Here is a 20,207-nt window from a genome sequence, read left to right as displayed (position 1 = left end):
GTTGATTAATTGCCCAGTCCTAATAAGTACCTTTTTAAGCGGAGATTGTCCATGTATAACCACCACACCTCCACCAGAAACTGGGCTTAAAGGCCCTGTTCCTAGTACATTTGGATGTTTCCAGGTCAGACCTCTCCACTGATCTGACTTTTATATGACATCACTGGAATTATGAAGATGACTTCAGTGCATTAAATGATGTCATGCACTACAAGGTCTGGTGGTTCCTGTAAGCGAGCAAGTGCGAGATATGCGTTGGCTCTGCACTGCAGAGAGCCCCTGGACAAATATCTTGTTTGTCCTGGTGAAACTTCAGTCTGCCTCCACCCCCCAATTAATAGCATTCATGGATTGGCACGGCTGCCAGCAGGAGAGTGACATTTTGCATACTTGAATTCACTCTCTGCCTTCCTCATTACTGATATATATAACTAATGGATGAGATTATAAGAACCGCAGCAGTGAGGCAACCGTACTAGTCTCAGTGAGCTGTTTCTGATTTATTGTGACCTTTAGGAAAGCTGGGTGATGAGTAGTGTTACCTCCACTACATGATAATGGCAATAAGCTTTCCGAGCATCCTGAATGGCAAATCTCCTTTTGTAGGTGATGTCCCTGTGCTGTCCTTGTGGGACCTGTAATGGCGCCATGATAGTGCTCTTACCAGCATTATTCTAAAAGAATGAATGCAAATGTTTTGGAAAATGCACTCTTAGGCAAGACACACACAACCGAGTAAAATGCGAGAAACTTGCTGCGTGTGGCAGTGAGGTCCCAGTCTGAACTCTGCTTTTGTGACAGGATCACACAGCATTATAATGATATATAAGGCTGTGTGTACCTGTGAGACATGGAATCCATTGAATTACTCTGACATAATGCAGTCAGTAAATTAACGTGGATAGCTCACCACCCCTCTCTGTATGGCAAAGGGGCTCTAGTCTGAAACTGATCACCCAATCAGTCAGAGTATGCAGTCAGTGTAATTCAATAGATTCCAGGTCTCACAGGGACGCACACAGCCTCATATATCATTATAATGCTCTGCGATCCCGTCATAGGCGCCGAATTCAGACTGGGATCTCACACTGCCACATGCAGCAAGTTTCTCGCTTTGAACTCGCTTGGGTGTGTCTGTCCTTAAAGGCTATGTACACTCTCGGAGGCAATTTTTGTTTGTTTGCATTTTTTGGGGGCTAAAAATCATATTTTCAATTGGCCTTTATTAAAAATATTGAGCCATTCTGTCACAAAGGGCTAATTGTTTTTCTAACTGTGTGATTGGTACTTTCACTTTCACTTTGTGCCAGTCATCTAATAAACCTTTTCTCAAAACTACTGAGAGATCATAAACGCTTATTTAAGCCACATTTTTATCAGTAAAATGAGAATTGAGCTATAATGAGTGTCAGAGAGCAGAGGTAAGGAGCCTGTCCACTCCCCAGATGACGAAAAACACAGAAAATCCACAGGCTGCTACTACAGCAACTCAACTATGTACATAAAAAAGATTCCATATTTTTTTTATAAAAACCAATTGAAAAAATAATTTTTAACTCAAAATGAGTACAATGCAATAATAAAAATAAATTGCTCCCAAAGGTGTACATAGCTTTTTAGGCAGAGCAGAAGAATGGAAATGAAAAGTGCTGATGTGAAAGCGCCTAAAATCATAGGTAAATTAGTGTCACGGACTTTCACGCGACAGGTGGCAGGAGATTGGTGAGACCGGCAAAACGTGGTTTGATCGAACATGTTTTCCGTTTGGATCAAATGACGTCTGTGTTGTTTTTTGGTGTTTGCCACACCTTCTTTCCCCAGTTGTGGCTCTTAGGGTCATTTAACCTTCTCTATTTATAGTTGCTTCTCCCACAATGTCGTGTGGTTTATAGCTTCTGTTTGGACCTTTGGATAGATTGTGGTGGGATCTCGACTGAGTTCCTGGTCCTTCCTTTTGCTTTTTTGAAGTTAAGTCTTTCCTTTCCCTTTTCTAATTTGTTTGGGTTCTGTGTGTTGCATTTCCCTATTGTTTGTATTAGGCCTGAATTAGACTGCTGTTCGTCCTTCCTTTTGGAGAAACAGGTAGTCTCGTCCCTGCAATTAGTATCAGGGTTCTATAGGGCTAGATAGGACTATAGGTATTCCTGCGTATGAACTCGCCTACCTTTGGGGTGTATCTTCACTTCCTTTAATGAGACCCACTATGGTGATCAGAAGGTTGCCCGGACTATATCCCAAGACTTTTGGGTGCTCATTTGCCCCTGCAGTGGCCAATGTAGAACTACGTTTCCAATATAATTTTTGGACAGACAGGATCTAACAGAGCAGGATCTCCACTGCGTTTTAGTGACTCTGGCTTCTAGAGGAGAGTATTATCTATTTATTTCACGCAGTGCCAACAGCGCTGTACAGAGATTGTCATTGGTCCCTGTCCCCATTGGCAAATTTAGTAGGTTCTTGTTGTGTGGCAGAAAACCAAAGTACCCAGAAGAAACCTACTCGAGCATCAGAAGAACATGCAAACTCCATGCAGATGTTGTCTGTGGTCAGATTAGAATCCAGGATCCCACTGTCCTGCCAGGTCACAGTGCTAACCACTGAGAGACTATGTTGTGAGGAGCTTCTCTATGACATCCATATGCCCTAATAGGACATATGGAAAGCGGTTTTTGGGATGAGACAAAACCTTTTAACATGCAAGGGTTAATTGTGTTGTGTAAACCTTTGCAAATTCGGAATGCAGCTAGCACTTTGGATGCTGCCTTCGCTGTGTCTTGTTGGCATATAGTGGTTTCTTTTACTTTTATTTATTGCACATATGATGCAGTGTATTTTATATGTCTATATCAGATATAGACTGCAGATCTTGTGCCTGTAGGTATAGACAACCCTCAAGCAGGTTGACTGCAATCAGGGCACTGGAAAATGATGGTGTAGGACCCAAGTGGGGGAATTTATGAAGACATATGCCGACTGATATAGAAAAGTTGCAGCAATTTGCAACTTTTTGCTGCTCTGCCCAGTTTCTAAAAGGTGGGCGGGATGGCGTGGTACCTACACGGTCGGCTCATAGCTGGAGTAGACTTCAGATGACACGCTGTTATGGGGGGGGGGGGGGGAGCATCTGTGGATGACACGCTGTTATGGGGGGGGGGCATCTGTGGATGACACGCTGTTATGGGGGGGCATCTGTGGATGACACGCTGTTATGGGGGGGCATCTGTGGATGACACGCTGTTATGGGGGGGCGCATCTGTGGATGACACGCTGTTATGGGGGGCGCATCTGTGGATGACACACTGTTATGGGGGGGGCGCATCTGTGGATGACACGCTGTTATGGGGGGGCGCATCTGTGGATGACACGCTGTTATGGGGGGGCATCTGTGGATGACACGCTGTTATGGGGGGGCATCTGTGGATGACACGCTGTTATTGGGGGGGCATCTGTGGATGACACGCTGTTATTGGGGGGGGGCATCTGTGGATGACACGCTGTTATTGGGGGGGGGATCCATGGATGACACGCTGTTTTTGGGGGGGGGGATCTGTGGATGACACGCTGTTATTGGGGGGGATCTGTGGATGACACGCTGTTATTCGGGGGGGGATCTGTGGATGACACGCTGTTATGGGGGGGCATCTGTGGATGACACGCTGTTATGGGGGGGGCATCTGTGGATGACACGCTGTTATGGGGGGGCGCATCTGTGGATGACACACTGTTATGGGGGGGCATCTGTGGATGACACGCTGTTATTGGGGGGGGGGGCATCTGGATGACACGCTGTTATTGGGGGGGATCTGTGGATGACACGCTGTTATTGGGGGGGATCTGTGGATGACACGCTGTTATTGGGGGGGATCTGTGGATGACACGCTGTTATTGGGGGGGGATCTGTGGATGACACGCTGTTATTGGGGGGGGATCTGTGGATGACACGCTGTTATTGGGGGGGATCTGTGGATGACACGCTGTTATTGGGGGGGGATCTGTGGATGACACGCTGTTATTGGGGGGGGATCTGTGGATGACACGCTGTTATTGGGGGGGGGATCTGTGGATGACACACTGTTATTGGGGGGGGGGGGATCTGTGGATGACACACTGTTATTGGGGGGGGGGGGATCTGTGGATGACACACTGTTATTGGGGGGGGGGGGGATCTGTGGATGACCCGCTGTTATGGGGGGGCGATGAATGAATGACGTTGCACTGCCGGCCTGCCCGCCGCTTTGATAGTGAGTACTACTGCAGAAGGTTACGCTAGTTTAACAAACCAGAGCCACTGGTTAAGGATTCATGCTCTTCCTGCTCCATTCATGAAGTAGGAGGAGCATGAATGAATGAGTGAGAGGTTACGCTGCTGGCCGCTTTGATAGTGAGTAGTACTACAGAAGATTTATGCTAGTTTAACAAACCAGAGCCACTGGTTGAGGCATGAATAGACTTTACACTTTACATATTAAGACTTCTGTGAGCGGGGCCCGCTGTAATGGAGTACAGTGACTGCATCGGGCCCCGCGGCGAGTGCAACAGCAGTTGCTGGCCTCCAGCCCCTCCTCCCACCCCGCTTACTGTAACTGATAAATCGCAGGCCGCGCTATGCAGCATAGCGGCCAGCAATGTAAAACCTGCACCATTCGCTTTATAAGACGCACTGCCATTTCCCCCCCACTTTTGAGGGAAAAAACTGTGTCTTATAAAGCAAAAAATACGGTATGTACTTCATTCCAGCCTCATCACTGTCAAGGTTTGTACTGCAAGAAATTTAGAATATAGGGTTTGCGTTTTATGTGCAAAAGGCAATCTGTGAAAACATCTTGTCTAAAGATATTTCTTTCTCTGTTTTAGTGAACAACTTTGCGCTTTCTGTTATTGTGGTGAGCGGAGTCTCTTGGGGCAAGGCGAATTAAAACAGTATAGTCCAACTCCTGACTTTCTCCTTCCATGGCAAACACTGACTGAGAACAAAGACCATAATGGCAGCACTGGCACCTGTAAACCCACCGGAAAGTCAAAACGAGGGCACCAGAAGTGAGTACTAAATATGTTTACATATTCTATTTGGGTACTGTGCACCTTTTTTACCTATTAAAATTACTGAAATTGTATGGTTCTTATTGTTTTTAGGCAGCTTTGGTTCTGTGTCCAAACTGTTAACCTAGTCGCACCGCCTGCGGGTTTCTATACTTAGAAAGCTGATACATATTGCTGGTTTGTTCACAGGTACAATATATGAATATAAAGACACTAGTAATCTGTATTAGCTTTCTAAGCATAGAAAACCCCTATACTCAATATAGTAAATTGGTTAAATGAGGAAGAAAAAAAAATAACAAATGATACAAATGTCTTTCTGGGGATTTGAACCTGGAACATCAAAATGCTAGGCTGACTACCTACTTCCAGGCTATAGCCTTATCATATTGGTTTCTATTCTTAGAAAGCTAATACATATTACTGGTTTCTTTATAATTATATATTATGCATCTGACTAAACCAATAATATGTATTAGCCTTCTAAGCATAGAAACCTCTACTCTTAACATGGTAAAGCTATAGTAATTTTTGCATATGATATGTACATGCTGACACCTCTGCCCTCAGCATGCTGATGTCTAGCCCTGTCAGTCAAGGGGAGGTGGAGTGTGCAAAGCTCAAGGGGTATTACAAAGCAGTGCTCCAAGGATTCTGCACCTTTGTGCTCCAACATACTCATTTACATATGAATAAAAAGCAGAATGTCCTCAAACCCAAATGGAGATTTGCATCGTTACAGGAGAAGCATAGGCTTGCTAGGTCCTGGTTTGCTAACTATGGCCTTGCTGCAGGTTGGTTTTAGCTTCTAATGGCACATTTACATGTTGGCAAACAGAAGACAATTATCGGGAAGCAAGCGATACTTCCTGACAATTGCCTGCTTGTCGGTGGAGGTGAAAAGCTGTGTTACGTGTGTCTGTTTTTACATACAGCGATCACCTCCGCCGCATGCTGAGAAACTGTGATTGAGGTCATCACACCAAAGATAATTTAACCCAATTGATGAGCTTTCTGCTCGTTCATCGGGTGATCTGCTGCACCCTCAGATAATCTGGCCAACAATTGGGCGGTGTAAATGCTCCTTAACACGTTAAGGACCCAGGACGAGAATGTTCGTCCTAAAGGGCCGGTACTTAGTGCCCCAGGACCAGCATTCTCGTCCTAGCTTGGATAAGTGCAGCTGACATCCATCATACTACAAACTACCAAGCCCACATTCACACATCGACCAGACTAAGGTAACAAGGATATACAGGGAGTGCAGAATTATTAGGCAAGTTGTATTTTTGAGGATTAATTTTATTATTGAACAACAACCATGTTCTCAATGAACCCAAAAAACTCATTAATATCAAAGCTGAATATTTTTGGAAGTAGTTTTTAGTTTGTTTTTAGTTTTAGCTATTTTAGGGGGATATCTGTGTGTGCATGTGACTATTACTGTGCATAATTATTAGGCAACTTAACAAAAAACAAATATATACCCATTTCAATTATTTATTTTTACCAGTGAAACCAATATAACATCTCAACATTCACAAATATACATTTCTGACATTCAAAAACAAATCGGTGACCAATATAGCCACCTTTCTTTGCAAGGACACTCAAAAGCCTGCCATCCATGGATTCTGTCAGTGTTTTGATCTGTTCACCATCAACATTGCGTGCAGCAGCAACTACAGCCTCCCAGACACTGTTCAGAGAGGTGTACTGTTTTCCCTCCTTGTAAATCTCACATTTGATGATGGACCACAGGTTCTCAATGGGGTTCAGATCAGGTGAACAAGGAGGCCATGTCATTAGATTTTCTTCTTTTATACCCTTTCTTGCCAGCCACGCTGTGGAGTACTTGGACGCGTGTGATGGAGCATTGTCCTGCATGAAAATCATGTTTTTCTTGAAGGATGCAGACTTCTTCCTGTACCACTGCTTGAAGAAGGTGTCTTCCAGAAACTGGCAGTAGGACTGGGAGTTGAGCTTGACTCCATCCTCAACCCGAAAAGGCCCCACAAGCTCATCTTTGATGATACCAGCCCAAACCAGTACTCCACCTCCACCTTGCTGGCGTCTGAGTCGGACTGGAGCTCTCTGCCCTTTACCAATCCAGCCACGGGCCCATCCATCTGGCCCATCAAGACTCACTCTCATTTCATCAGTCCATAAAACCTTAGAAAAATCAGTCTTGAGATATTTCTTGGCCCAGTCTTGACGTTTCAGCTTGTGTGTCTTGTTCAGTGGTGGTCGTCTTTCAGCCTTTCTTACCTTGGCCATGTCTCTGAGTATTGCACATCTTGTGCTTTTGGGCACTCCAGTGATGTTGCAGCTCTGAAATATGGCCAAACTGGTGGCAAGTGGCATCTTGGCAGCTGCACGCTTGACTTTTCTCAGTTCATGGGCAGTTATTTTGCGCCTTGGTTTTTCCACACGCTTCTTGCGACCCTGTTGACTATTTTGAATGAAACACTTGATTGTTCGATGATCACGCTTCAGAAGCTTTGCAATTTTAAGAGTGCTGCATCCCTCTGCAAGATATCTCACTATTTTTGACTTTTCTGAGCCTGTCAAGTCCTTCTTTTGACCCATTTTGCCAAAGGAAAGGAAGTTGCCTAATAATTATGCACACCTGATATAGGGTGTTGATGTCATTAGACCACACTTCTTCTCATTACAGAGATGCACATCACCTAATATGCCTAATTGGTAGTAGGCTTTCGAGCCTATACAGCTTGGAGTAAGACAACATGCATAAAGAGGATGATGTGGTCAAAATACTCATTTGCCTAATAATTCTGCACTCCCTGTATAGTAACTGTACCTGGGTGGGACGGCACCTTGAGAAGTTACCGCACTGTACCTTCTGGTCTTCTATGTGTGTTATTTGAAAGACTGGTGATTTATGCGTACGCTGCTATAGAAAGTCAGTAACAACTGTGGACTGTGAATAGCTAAAGTTATCCATTCTGGATAGCGTGGATTAACGATTTCGCATGTGAAGACATGAACATAGTCTGAAGTCTGCTGGACATGAATTTATTGTTGCCATTTGAACGCACCTTGCACTTTCCATTGCGGTATAGGAGGAACAATTTATGTTTAAATCCACCTACAGATTGCGGATTCTCTATGGTTGAATTTTACTATTGACACTATTTTATTATATCAATATTATTGCTGATATTTCACTGCTGCCATTTACTGCTATTGTATTGTATAGTTCAGTGCTGCTATTTCTTTATTCCATATGCTGCTGTGTTTATTTTTTTATTTTTAAATATATTTTAAATAAAACAACTAAATATTTTAATACCCCTATCTCGATTTTGGCTGCATATTTAGAGTGCCAGGTCTTTCTCTTTACTTTTTGAATACCTTTCTGTGGCTGGGTGGGCCACATAGACCTAGAGCACCTGTTCCATATTGTCTAGTTGTAGCGATCCACAGATACCTTATACATAATCTTTATTTCATGATGGAATAACCTTTGGATGGTAATATATTTTCCTCAAAAAGCATTTTATATAAAAAAAATCCGATTTAAATCAAAAAAAATCTAGTTTTTATTTTAAAAAAATCATTGATTTTTATCCACTCTGTAGAGCAACAGAAAATCATATGTACCCTAAAATAGTACCAACAAAACTGCTACCTTATCCCGTAGTTTCCAAAATTGGGTCATTTTTTTTTTAGTTTCTACTCTAGGGGTTCATCAGGGGGTCTTCAAATGTGACATGGCAACTTAAAATTATTCCAGTGAAATCTGCCTTCCAAAAACCATATCGCGCTCCTTTCCTTCTGCGCAATGCCGTGTGCCTGTACAGCAGTTTACGACCACATATGGGGTATTTCTGTAAACGACAGAATCAGGATAATAAATATAGAGTTTTGTTTGGCTGTTAACCCTTGCTTTGTTACTGGAAAAAATTAATTAAAATTGAAAATCTGCCAAAAAAAGGGTTAACTACCGTAAGTTTGTAAAATCAGTTTTGAATACCTTGAGGGGTGTAGTTTCTAAAATGGGGGTCATTTTTGGGTGGTTTCTATTATGTAAGCCCCACAAAGTTACTTCAGACCTGAACTGGTCCTTAAAAATTGGGTTTTGGAAATTTTAAGAAAAATTTCAAGATTTGCTTCCAATCTTCTAAGCCTTCTAACGTCCCCAAAAAATAAAATGGCATTCACAAAATGATCCAAACATGAAGTAGACAGATGGGGAATGTAAAGTAATAACTATTTTTGGAGTTATTACGATCTGTTATAAAAGTAGAGAAATTGAAATTTGGAAATTTGCTACTTTTTCCCAAATTTTGGTAATTTTTTATTTTTTTAATAAATAAAAATGAAGTTTTTTTTTTACTCCATTTTACCACGTTCATGATGTACAATATGTGACTAGAAAATAATCTCTGAATGGCCTGGATAAGTAAAAGCGTTTTAAAGTTATCACCACATAAAGTGACACATGACAGATTTGCAAAAAATGGCTTGGTCCTTAAGGGGTTAAAGGGCTTGTCTCACTTCAGCAAATGGCATTTATCCTATACAGGTAAAACTCGAAAAATTGGAATATCGTGCAAAGTTCATTTATTTCAGTAATGCAACTTAAATATAACTAATATATGAGAGACTCATTACATGCAAAGCGAGATATTTCAAGCCTTTGTTAGTTATAATTTGGATAATTATGGCTTACAGCTTATGAAACCCCAAAGTAACAATTTTGAGGTACCCTTTGGGGGTATGGATTATTTAGCTGATTAGAGTGTGACACTTTGAGCCTAGAATATTGAACCTTTTCACAATATTCTAATTTTAAGCTGCATTAATGAAATTCCTTTTAATTTGCATTACTGAAATAAATTTACTTTTTTTACGATATATTCAAACTTTGTAGATAAAGTGAATACAAGGCACTTACTAATGTATTGTGATTGTCCATATTGCTTGCTTTGCTGGCTTGATTCATATTTCCATCACTTTATACACTGCTTGTTTCCATGGTTACGACCACCCTGCTATCCATTAGTGGCGGACGGGCTTGCAAAATATAGGAAAAATTGCTGGCCCCTCTGGTGGCCGGCACTGCGGGAGTGCGCATAGTCTAGTTCTTTTTCCTATAATGTGCAAGCACGGCCACCGCTGCTGGATTACAAGGTGGTCCTAACCATGGAAACAAGCAGTGTATAATGTGATGGAAAAATTAATCCAGCCAGCAAAGGAGGGAATATGGACAATCACAATACATTAGTAAGCACTTTGTAGTAACTTTCTGTACATGATAAATGTCATTTGCTAAGGGTACTTTCACACTAGCGTTATTCTTTTCCGGCATTGAGTTCCGTCCTAGGGGCTCAATACCGGAAAAGAACTGATCAGTTTCCTCCCCATGCATTCTGAATGGAGAGAAATCCGTTCAGGATGTCTTCAGTTCAGTCACTGAACAGTGTTTTGGATGGAGAAAATACCGCAGCATGCTGCAGTTTTCTCTCCGTCCGAAATTCCGGATCAGTTAGTGCCGGAATGTATTAGTGCCGGAATTGCGCAGACCGATTAAAAATGTGAAAAAAAAAAATAGAAACGGAGAGACTGATCCGTTCTTGCAATGCATTTGTAAGACTTATCCGGATCCGTCTACAAATGCTTTCCGTTTGCATGCAGATTGCCTGATCCGGCAGGCAGTTCCTGCAACGGAACTACTTGCCGGATCACTCTGCCGCAAGTGTGAAGGTACCCTTAAGTGAGCCACTTTAAGGTGAATAATCCTCTCGCCAGACTCTGACAATGTAGTCTTTATTTTGACAGAAAATGAAGCCTCTAGCTGAGTTACTCTTATCTGATGGTTATTGAAACTAGGGTTGTTTCGGGTATCGAAATTTTAATCAATAGCTTTGTACCGGTTTCGATACGATACCGGGAATTCCATTTTTTCGATACTGGGCTGAGCTGCTGCGCGGTCTAGTATCACAGGACTTGGACCTGAAGTTCCCTCAGCAGCACAGGGGAGAAGGAAGCAGTCTCCCCCTCCCCCTGTGCTGCCGCTGCCAATGAGGAGAGAGGGGCGGGCGCACTGCGCCACCAATGAAAGTAAACTTCTAATACAAATACAGGAGGCGGCAGAATCACATAGCCGACACCCTGCCTCTATGACAGGGCGCTGCGATCAGCCGCAGTTAACCCCTCAGGTGCCATACCTGAGGAGTTAACCCCTCAGGTGCCATACCTGAGGAGTTAACGGCCGCTGATGGCAACTCCCTGTATTAAAGGTTAACTTTCATTGGTGGTGCGGTGCAGTGCGCCCCCCCCCCCCCCCCCCCTGTATTAAAAACATTGTGGCCTAGTGCGACCTTCTTCCCCAGTATTAAAAACAATAGTGGGGCAGTGCGCCCCAACCCCCCTCCCCAATATTAACATCAGGGGTCCCCTCACCTCCTCCTCATTGGTGGCAGCTTCTGATCGGAGCCCCAGCAGGGTAATCCTACTGAACCCTGGCTGCCATGGTAACCTCCCTGCTGCTGTGTGTACTATGCACAGGGCAGCAGGTAGAGTGTGAAGTCCAATTCACCCTGATAGAGCTCTATTAGGGTGAATAGGACAAGGGATTAAAAGATCCCAGGTTCTAGCCCCTAAGGGGGGAAATAGTTATTAAGATTTGAAAAAAATAAATCGCCCCCTTTCCCAATTTTACATATAAAATATATAAACAATAAATGAACATATTACATATCGCCACGTCCAAAAAGTCCAAACTATTAAAACATAAAAAAAAAAAATCTTCTATGCGGTGAATGCTAGAACAGAAAAAATTAATAAATAAAAACTGCGTGATTCGACATTTTTTAGCACCTTGTCTCCCAAAAAAATAGGATCGGATTGTTTTATTATGAGCCGGACGTTCCATAAAATGCGCAATGCACGCGGCTTTTTGTGATGGTTTATTTTTTTGGCGTGGTATCGAGTATCGCAATACTTTTTTATGGTATTGAAACAGAATCAAAATTTTGGTATCGAAACAACCCTGATTGAAACACTTGATGGGACCAATTTGTGTCTTCCTGCTGTGACATTGCTATCGTAGTGTCAAGTGCGCTGCCATATGCTGGCCGTCCTCTCTGCGCCGCCGTCCTCTCTGCGCTCCCATTTGCCTCTGTTATTTTCTTCTCTAGAACAGATAAACGAATTGCTTACTAGAGAAGAGAAAGCTGGCTGCAGGACCAGAATAGGCTTGGAGAGAAGATTTGGCCGCATTGTGAAATGGATTTTGAACAGCATGAAGAGTAAAAATCTCGCTTGTATTTTCTATTGTTTGAAGCTGGCGTCTTTTCTGTTCATCCATTTGATTTATTTTTTGAGATGGTAAAATAAGGATACGGGGGCTAAATTTTCTGGATGCAGACCAGATGTACGCCTTGGACTCCCAAGACATTGGATCCATGCATCGATCAGTATGGATTGTAAGCAGTCTGTAGGGACGTGTTGTACTCAGTGAATAGACATCCATGAAATGACCACTTCTAGTAGTCGCTGAATTTAAACAGAAAATCGTTCCCAAAGTCCCCACCCAGGCGGTTAATAGACGGGGATAGGAGGTGCAGTGCAGACTGCCCGTTAGTCAGAACCAAGAGGCAGGGGGAGGGTAAGTGTTTCATTTTATGGTTCCCACTGGCTGCGGGGGGCAAATCTGACCTGTGTCCTTCAGTCTGTATAGTACAGGGGGATATAGAGCTGTATTAAGCCAAGGATGTAATGCTCCCCCCTACCCATTCCCCTCCCTTCTCTCTTTGAGCAGCTTTACAGGGTACGAATTGGGGCCTATTTTTCGTATGTCTCATATTGGTACGTTCATGTGCCCACGGGCATTTTCACGTATGAAACGTGTTTTATGGAAGAAGGGGAGTATGACACTGAAGTAGTATATGTATACCCAGCTGAGTTGCAGGATGTAGGAGGCATGGGGTTTACTATTGATGTCTCGTCTGCTAGCGTTCGTCTATACGGTTTTCCATACTCCGCATCCCAGCAATATGCACAAACTCCCCGCATTGTGCCTTCTATGTAAACAATCATTTTCACAGCAGAAAATGAAGTAAGTGGCGCATATTTTTCTGAGCAGAGAGGAAAGGACAAAAGTATAAAGTGGAGTTGCTGTGTGATTTAGTCATTCTAGGTGGGGGAGGCTGTAGGACCCTGCGGTGTGTTTTACTTGCCTGCTACTACTATACTCCAGTGCTAGTCCTGAACTTTACCAACAAGTGGATGTATCATTTGAGCAGTTTAAATATACCCCCACCTCTCTTAGCATATGGCTTTATACCGTCTGATGTTATTCAGTACTAGGCTATTCTCTAGCTCTGCGCTGTTGTTAAAATGATCTGTCAGCAGTTTTTACCATGTTAAACTGCGGACAGCACTAGCTAGTGGGAAGAGCAGTGCAAACATACCTTTTTGTTTTCAGGAGCAGTGTAAATATGAAGTTTCATTCTGTTCTGCTGTACAGCTGTACTGGTCTTCTGGTTGGATGAGAGCAGACGGGAGGGGCCGTGAAGCAGCCCAATGCAGAGAGCATGCCACAGTTTAAACTCCGCCTCCAGTGCACTTGCAGGAGCAGACCCAGGCAGGTTAAATGTCCATTTAACAGCTTGCTGTCATTCAGTAGGGACCTTCAGTGTTTACTTCCAGTGGACAAAAATCTGTGATGGTCACATGGGTGAGATTTATCATCCCTGTGCCAGAAAACCCCTGGATTGCAACTTTTAAATGCCATTTGCGCAGGTGGTGTTTTACCGCTATCCTCGCCACTTTAAAATAACTGAGTGGTTTGGACAGGGCCATCAGTGCCAGTTTGCAGGCATCTAGAAACTGGCATTAGATTTCATCCTAGGTGCACCTACTGCCGGAGAATGCTCTTAATTTATGATGAGACTTGGGACCCGTCATAAATTGAACTCTCCCTCCAGCAGCCCAGGGGATATCAACCCCATAGTTACTTGGCTTGTTGCAGATTTTTGTCCCCTGGAAGTAAATAATGATGGTTCATACTGAATGACTGCAAGCAGAGGTATTGAAAACTATGGGCTCCGGGCAGCAATAAACATGGTCAAGTGTGACCAGGAAATCTCATTTGGCTCCTAAGTTGTTTTTTTTGGGCTTTTTTTTTTTACTTGGAGCTAATTGCATCCAAGTGTGTGTGTGTGTTTTTATTAGATTTTTTATTTTTTTCACCTGAAAATTGAAATTGAATTATTATGAAATTGAGTTGTTAGGAACAGATACAGAAAGTAATATGGGAAAATGTGTATAAATCTTCATTATACAGGAGATAACTGCACCACTTGGCATCACTTTCACGTATGATCCCTGTTAATAGTCCATTGCCATGTGTGGCACGTCACTGGCTGCAGTGTTTTGCTCAGACATTGCCTGAAGCCTCCACTGATGTGCGGTGCCCGCAGCTCGGCAGCCTTTTACTGCTTTTGTTACATGCCCGCCCTATAATTAACCAACACTCATTTAGAGGATGGAGCGGGCTATGTATTGTTGTCTCAGCCATGCACCATCTGTATAGGAAGAGGCGCACGTACCGTCAGCGTGTGCTTCTTATCAGCCTGTATTAATAATAATAAAACCCTGCTCTAGTTTAGCTCTTGAATTTACATGCGCCGCTCACCATGGTTTCAGGCTTAAATGCGAGCACGGAGGCCCTGGCACGTTTTGGGAAGGAGCGCTTTCTGCGGCTGCCTCTCATCCCGAGTGCTTCCTGGAGCCTCTCTGAAAGGAGCCAAATTGATTTATCTTGGAACAGCTCTAATGTCCCCGTGTGCCGCTGATGTAATCTCTCCCCGCTCTGCCGTGGACAGTGGCCAAGACACAGCACTGAGCCTCCGTTGTGCGGCACACATCCGATTGGCTGGCACAGCTGGCGAGAAGCCAGGGTCATGATCAGAAGGGAAGTGGAAGACAACAATTACAAAGAGGCTAGCGTCTCAAGTCCTGTGTGGAACACCTACTTTTGTTTAGGCTTTACCCTTCAGCTGCCAGGACCATCTTGGCGCAGTATTGGGTTTGGGTTCACATGCGATGTCCGTTTTTTTTTTTTCGATCACCAGAACTTGCCTATGAAAACCTCTCGTGTCCTTATTTTTCCCTTCCTTTGTTAATTGGCAAGTGTCCATTAAAGTTTTGGGAAATACGCTGTGCCAGGGGACGGCATTCCTGCTTGTGATCCAGTGCATACCACGTCTGCTGCTAACTAACCAATTGGGAAATGGGGATTTTTTTTTGAGCCTGTTGGAAATGATGGTGGTGATAGGTTTGGCCTTCGAGCCTGTATACTACAGCATACGGATGTCGCCAGATGCATTTTTTAAAAATAGTTTCCACTTTCTAAATACGGTAGCTGCTATCAAAGGGTTAATCACACAAAGTTAAAACTCTTGGGAAAACGTTTGCTCGCCTATCTGGAGGACTTTCCTTTCTTTTCTGTGGGTGGGCAGCAGCTCATCAAGCACCTGCATCTTCCAGGATGCATTACAATTAACCCCTTCCTCCCCGCATAAAATATAGCTCCTTACATATAGCCCCAGAATTACATACGGCAAGTAACGCCCCCACAATTTCCTTCTCTGCTGTCTAGAGAGACAGATAGCTATGCACTTCTTCTATGAATTCTGTAGGGATGGATGAATGAAAGGCGTCTGGGCCGTTTTACCCGCTTTACCATGAGATCACTTATCCCACCATTGAGGAGGGAAAGGAAGCAGGGAAGCTACTGAGCATGTAAGTCCACCACTGAATGCAGGCGAAGGTGGACCAGATGGATAAACAGCAGGGGGCGCTACCAGAGAGGAAAATGCAGTATGCATAAAGAAATGTAATATTTGAAACGGTAAATTCATTGCATAGTAATACTTTATTTATTTTTTTGTTAAATAACCAGTTTAAAATTCTTTTCATTTTGTTATTACTCCTTCACGTAGCTGGCTGTTCTGCTGAATCTGACGCAGATAGTCCTGGCTCTGTCTGCTCCCCCTCCCCCATCTCTCAGTTAAGGCGCCCATACACATTAGTGAAAAGTCAGCCAAACCTGAATTCTCACCTGTAATCTTAACATCGCTACTGTCTCTTGTAAATAATGACCTACCGCCAAGAATAAGGCTGGACTGTTGCATAGCAACGATGAAGGAATGTGCTGGGTGACAACTGCAAATCTGCACCTATATAGCGCTACTATATTCCGCAGCGCTTTACAGACATTATCATCACTGTCCTCAATGGGGATCCCAATCTAAGGATAGTTTCACATCAGCGTTTTGGCTTTCCGTTTTGAGATCCGGCAGAGGACCAAAACGTTTTGTGCTAATGCAACGTCAATGGGAACAATTCCATTCAGGATGCACCAGTATGCATCCGTTCTGTCAGCTTTCCATTTTGTGGCCGCTCTACCCAATGGAACAAATCGGATCCGGCTCAGAAAACCATAGGAGGCGGATCCGTTTCCTTTCGCATCCTGTTTGTTCCGTTTTGATCCATTATAGCAATTTAGCCTTTGCTATCAGTGTGTCTTTGGAGTGTGGGTGGAAACCCATGGAGAACATACAAACTCCATGCAGATGTTGTCCTTGGTCACATTTGAACCTAGGACCTCAATGCCGCAAGGCTCCGGTGCTAACCACGGAGTCTGCTCCAGGCTGCCTCCGGTTTCTGGTAGATGCTGTCATCCAGTCATCGCACGGCCGTGGCATGACTGCTGTTTGCACAGGTCATGGGCTGCAAATCCTGTACTTTAGACCTGCGTCTGTGTCTCCAGGTTCCTGCGCACAATTTAGTATGATCTATATAGCTTTAGCTTTTGATTGCCTACTGAACAAAGGCATCATGGGGCATGGAGAGCTGCGTCTTGCAGAAAATAATCTGAACTAGATGGAATCCAAAGCTGAATTATTCTTTCCTAAGGAAAGAAAAAGCGAGTTGGGGCTTCTAAGAGCAAGCGCTATGGATGTTTAAGGTTACTTTCACACTGGCGTTGTTGGATTCCGGCAGGCAGTTCCATTGCCGGAACTGCCTGCCAGATCCGGAAATCCGTGTGAAAGCTGAGATCATTTGTTTCCGGATGCAGATCCGTCTGACAAATGCATTGAAATACCGGATCTGTCTCCGGTGTCATCCAGAAAAATGGATCCAGTATTTTTTATTTTTAAAGGTCTGCGCATTAATACATTTCAATGGAAATGAATGCCGGCATTCCGGCAAGTGTTCTGGTATTTTGGCTGGAGAAAATACTGCCGCATGCGGCGGTATTTTCTTCGGCCAAATACCGTGAACGGAATACATCCTGATGCATACTGAACGGATTGCTGTCCATTCAGAATGCATTAGGGCAAAACTGAAGCGTTTTTTCCGGTATTGAGCCCCTAGGACCGAACTCAATACCGGAAAAGAAAATCGCTAGTGTGAAAGAACCCTAAGAGCCCTGATTTTGCTGTTATTGCTGTGCCTCGGCACTCTAAATCAGTCGGTTGTATCTTCTTCTCAGCTCCCCTCCCACCGGGTGAAGTCTCAGAGAGAAACTGCAGCCGTGTTCCCCCTTCTCCCCATTCCTCCATTGCTTACATTATTGCCGGGAGGAGGTTTCTAATGGTAATTCTGTGGCCAGGGAAATTGCAGACTGATGGAAGATGAGAAGGTGACAGATTCTCCTAGTTAGATGTATTACAAGTTGCAATTAAAGGGGTTGTCTCACTTCAACAAATAGCACTTATGTAGAGAAAGTTAATACAAGGCACTTACTAATGTATTGGGATTGTCCATATTGCTTCCTTTGCAGGCTGGACCCTTTGATTCCCACTGGCTCTCTCCCGATCCATCCATACATATGGATGCTAAGCGAGCAGGCCTTTGTTTTAAATGGGGAGAAAGCCACTGTTGGACTCCCCTATCAGCAGCTTATCTCCCTGCTAACAAAAGGATCAGGCAATGGAGTCCAACATGCCTGATCCTTGTGTTCTCCCATCATCAGCTGTCGAGAGAAAGTAAGGCGGCCACCATTCACATTAAATGGTTATGCGAACCTGACAAAATCGCGCATCTAGTGTGTATGGCCATCTTAAAGCAGTTGTCCGGGCTTTTAATATTGATGACCTATCCTCAGCGGGGGTGCCGGGTGTCGCACCCCCGCCGTTCTGATATTGATGACCTATCTTGAGGATAGGTCATCAATATTACAGCCTGGACAACCCCTTTAAGGGAGAAGAGAGAACAAAGGAGAGGTGACCACTGATTTTCAACACCCTAGGAATCACTGAATGGAGGCTAGCCCGTCGGATCTGATCCCACAGAAGAGCTGCTGCAGCACAGATTAGTTGCCCGTGTAGTTCACAATATTTGCAGGCTGGTGTACGTGATCTATTACATTTTCAGGGATTTGGACTGCCTTTCTAATACATCAGGTCTGCGGTGTTTCTCTTGTCCTCACTTAGTACTGAGCAGTATGATGACTTCTATATCTCTTCTTTTCTCCAGGGTAAGGTCCCCGCTACCCAATGTCACCTACACAAGTGTAAGCACCCAAACAGCATCTGACGAGCAGGGCAGCAAATTCTGGGATGAGCTGTCTCAAGTTGGCCTTCCTGATGACATCTATATCCAGTTCTTGTTTGAGCCAACAGGTAAGACGATTATTTTAAGCACGTACGTTCCGTTCCGCTGTGTACATTGTACATATTACAGCAGACATGTTGAATGATCTTTTCTAACACAGGTCATTGCTGGGCTCATCAACGCTGTGCGGAGTGGTCACCAGGCGTCCACCACTCTGAAGATCAGGGCTTGGTCAACGTGGACAAAGCAGTCATCTCAGGGAGCACAGAGGTGAGTTACTAGTGGATGCAACTTACCGGCTTCAGTTTGGTTACATTGTCAGCTCTTCATGTAAATATGAACCTCTGTCCTCGCCCCATTGATACCTGTCCACGGATGTGAACACTGCACTATGTGCGCTAATGAGGGTAGTGATGGATATAATGGCTGCCCTCCTCTATTCATAGGCCATGCTTTTGCTTAATTTATGTGCATGTAAGAACAACCCCCTGTTAGATTGCATTGAATCTAAAATGTAAATGCTTTATGATCCCTGCGGTGTGAGTATGACAAGTGGTGGGAAGCCATCTATGTCAACAGACCACAATGCTACACCCACGTTTTTAGCAGCATTTTTGCATATATGATTTTTCAAATACCATATATATGTATATTTAATAATTTCAGGAGGTTTTTTTTACGGTTAAAGGGGTTGTCCAGGTACAGATAATGATGACCTATCCTGAGGATAGGTCATCGTTATGACATCACTGGGCGTCTGAGTCCTTGGATCCCAACCTATCAGCTCTTTCTGGGAGCTGCTGCACTCAACAGAGTTCTGGTGAGCGCAGCCGGCATCCCTGCAAGCCCAGTGCCGTACATTGTACATTGCATCTCAGCCTAAGCTGTAACTAGGCAATGTGATTGATGTGAGGTGACGTCACTGGCCTAGGGAGAAGCTGCGGAGCTCACGGAGCGGTGGTCCCTAGTGTCGGAACCCTCAGATTCTGAGGATAGGACATCAATATGTATTGGGCTACTTTCACACTAGTGGCAGGACTGTCGGATCCGTCCTGCCGCTATTTCGCAGTGACGCCGGACTGCTGCTCTGTCCCCACTGACTATAATGGGGACGGGGGTGGAGCTCCGGCACAGCACGGCGAGAGGCCGCCAGACTAAAAGTACTGCATGTCCGACTTTTTAGTCCGGCGGCTGGAGCTCCGCCCCCATCCCCATTATAGTCAATAGGGACAGAGCGGCAGGACGGATCCGACTGGGTGAAACGTGTGTCGGATCCGTCCTGCCGCTAGTGTGAAAGTACCCTTACTAGATAACCCCTTTAAGTTTTGAGATTATTTAGATCATGTATCATCTTAAACATATGCGACTGGCTCAAAAATTTAAACAGTTTCCATTCTGATACTTACTGACCTGTAGAATAAAAGTAACTGGTCAGTTTTATCGCACATCGAACGTCGTAAATAAAAATAAAAAAAACTTAAAACCGTGGTGGAATTTTTTTTTTTTTTTTTTCAATTTCACCCCATTTGGAATTTTTTTTCCTGCTTCCCACTACATCATATGCAATATTA

General features: G+C 44.0%; 1 protein-coding gene across 9 annotated transcripts in view; it reads left to right on the top strand.

Moving 5' to 3' along the window:
• KMT2C (lysine methyltransferase 2C) overlaps positions 1 to 20,207 on the top strand; it is a 206,598-nt gene that overhangs the window by 57,916 nt on the left and 128,475 nt on the right. For all 9 annotated transcript variants that reach the window (XM_040434126.1, XM_040434128.1, XM_040434123.1 and 6 more), the window contains exons 4-6: positions 4,855 to 5,037; positions 18,559 to 18,704; positions 18,797 to 18,906. In XM_040434126.1, the coding sequence (XP_040290060.1) occupies positions 4,855 to 5,037; positions 18,559 to 18,704; positions 18,797 to 18,906 (439 nt within the window). The remainder of the gene's footprint in view (positions 1 to 4,854; positions 5,038 to 18,558; positions 18,705 to 18,796; positions 18,907 to 20,207) is intronic.

Source organism: Bufo bufo, chromosome 5 (assembly GCF_905171765.1).
Source record: "Bufo bufo chromosome 5, aBufBuf1.1, whole genome shotgun sequence".
Lineage (NCBI taxonomy): Eukaryota > Metazoa > Chordata > Amphibia > Anura > Bufonidae > Bufo > Bufo bufo.
This window is presented reverse-complemented; position numbering and strand designations above follow the sequence as displayed.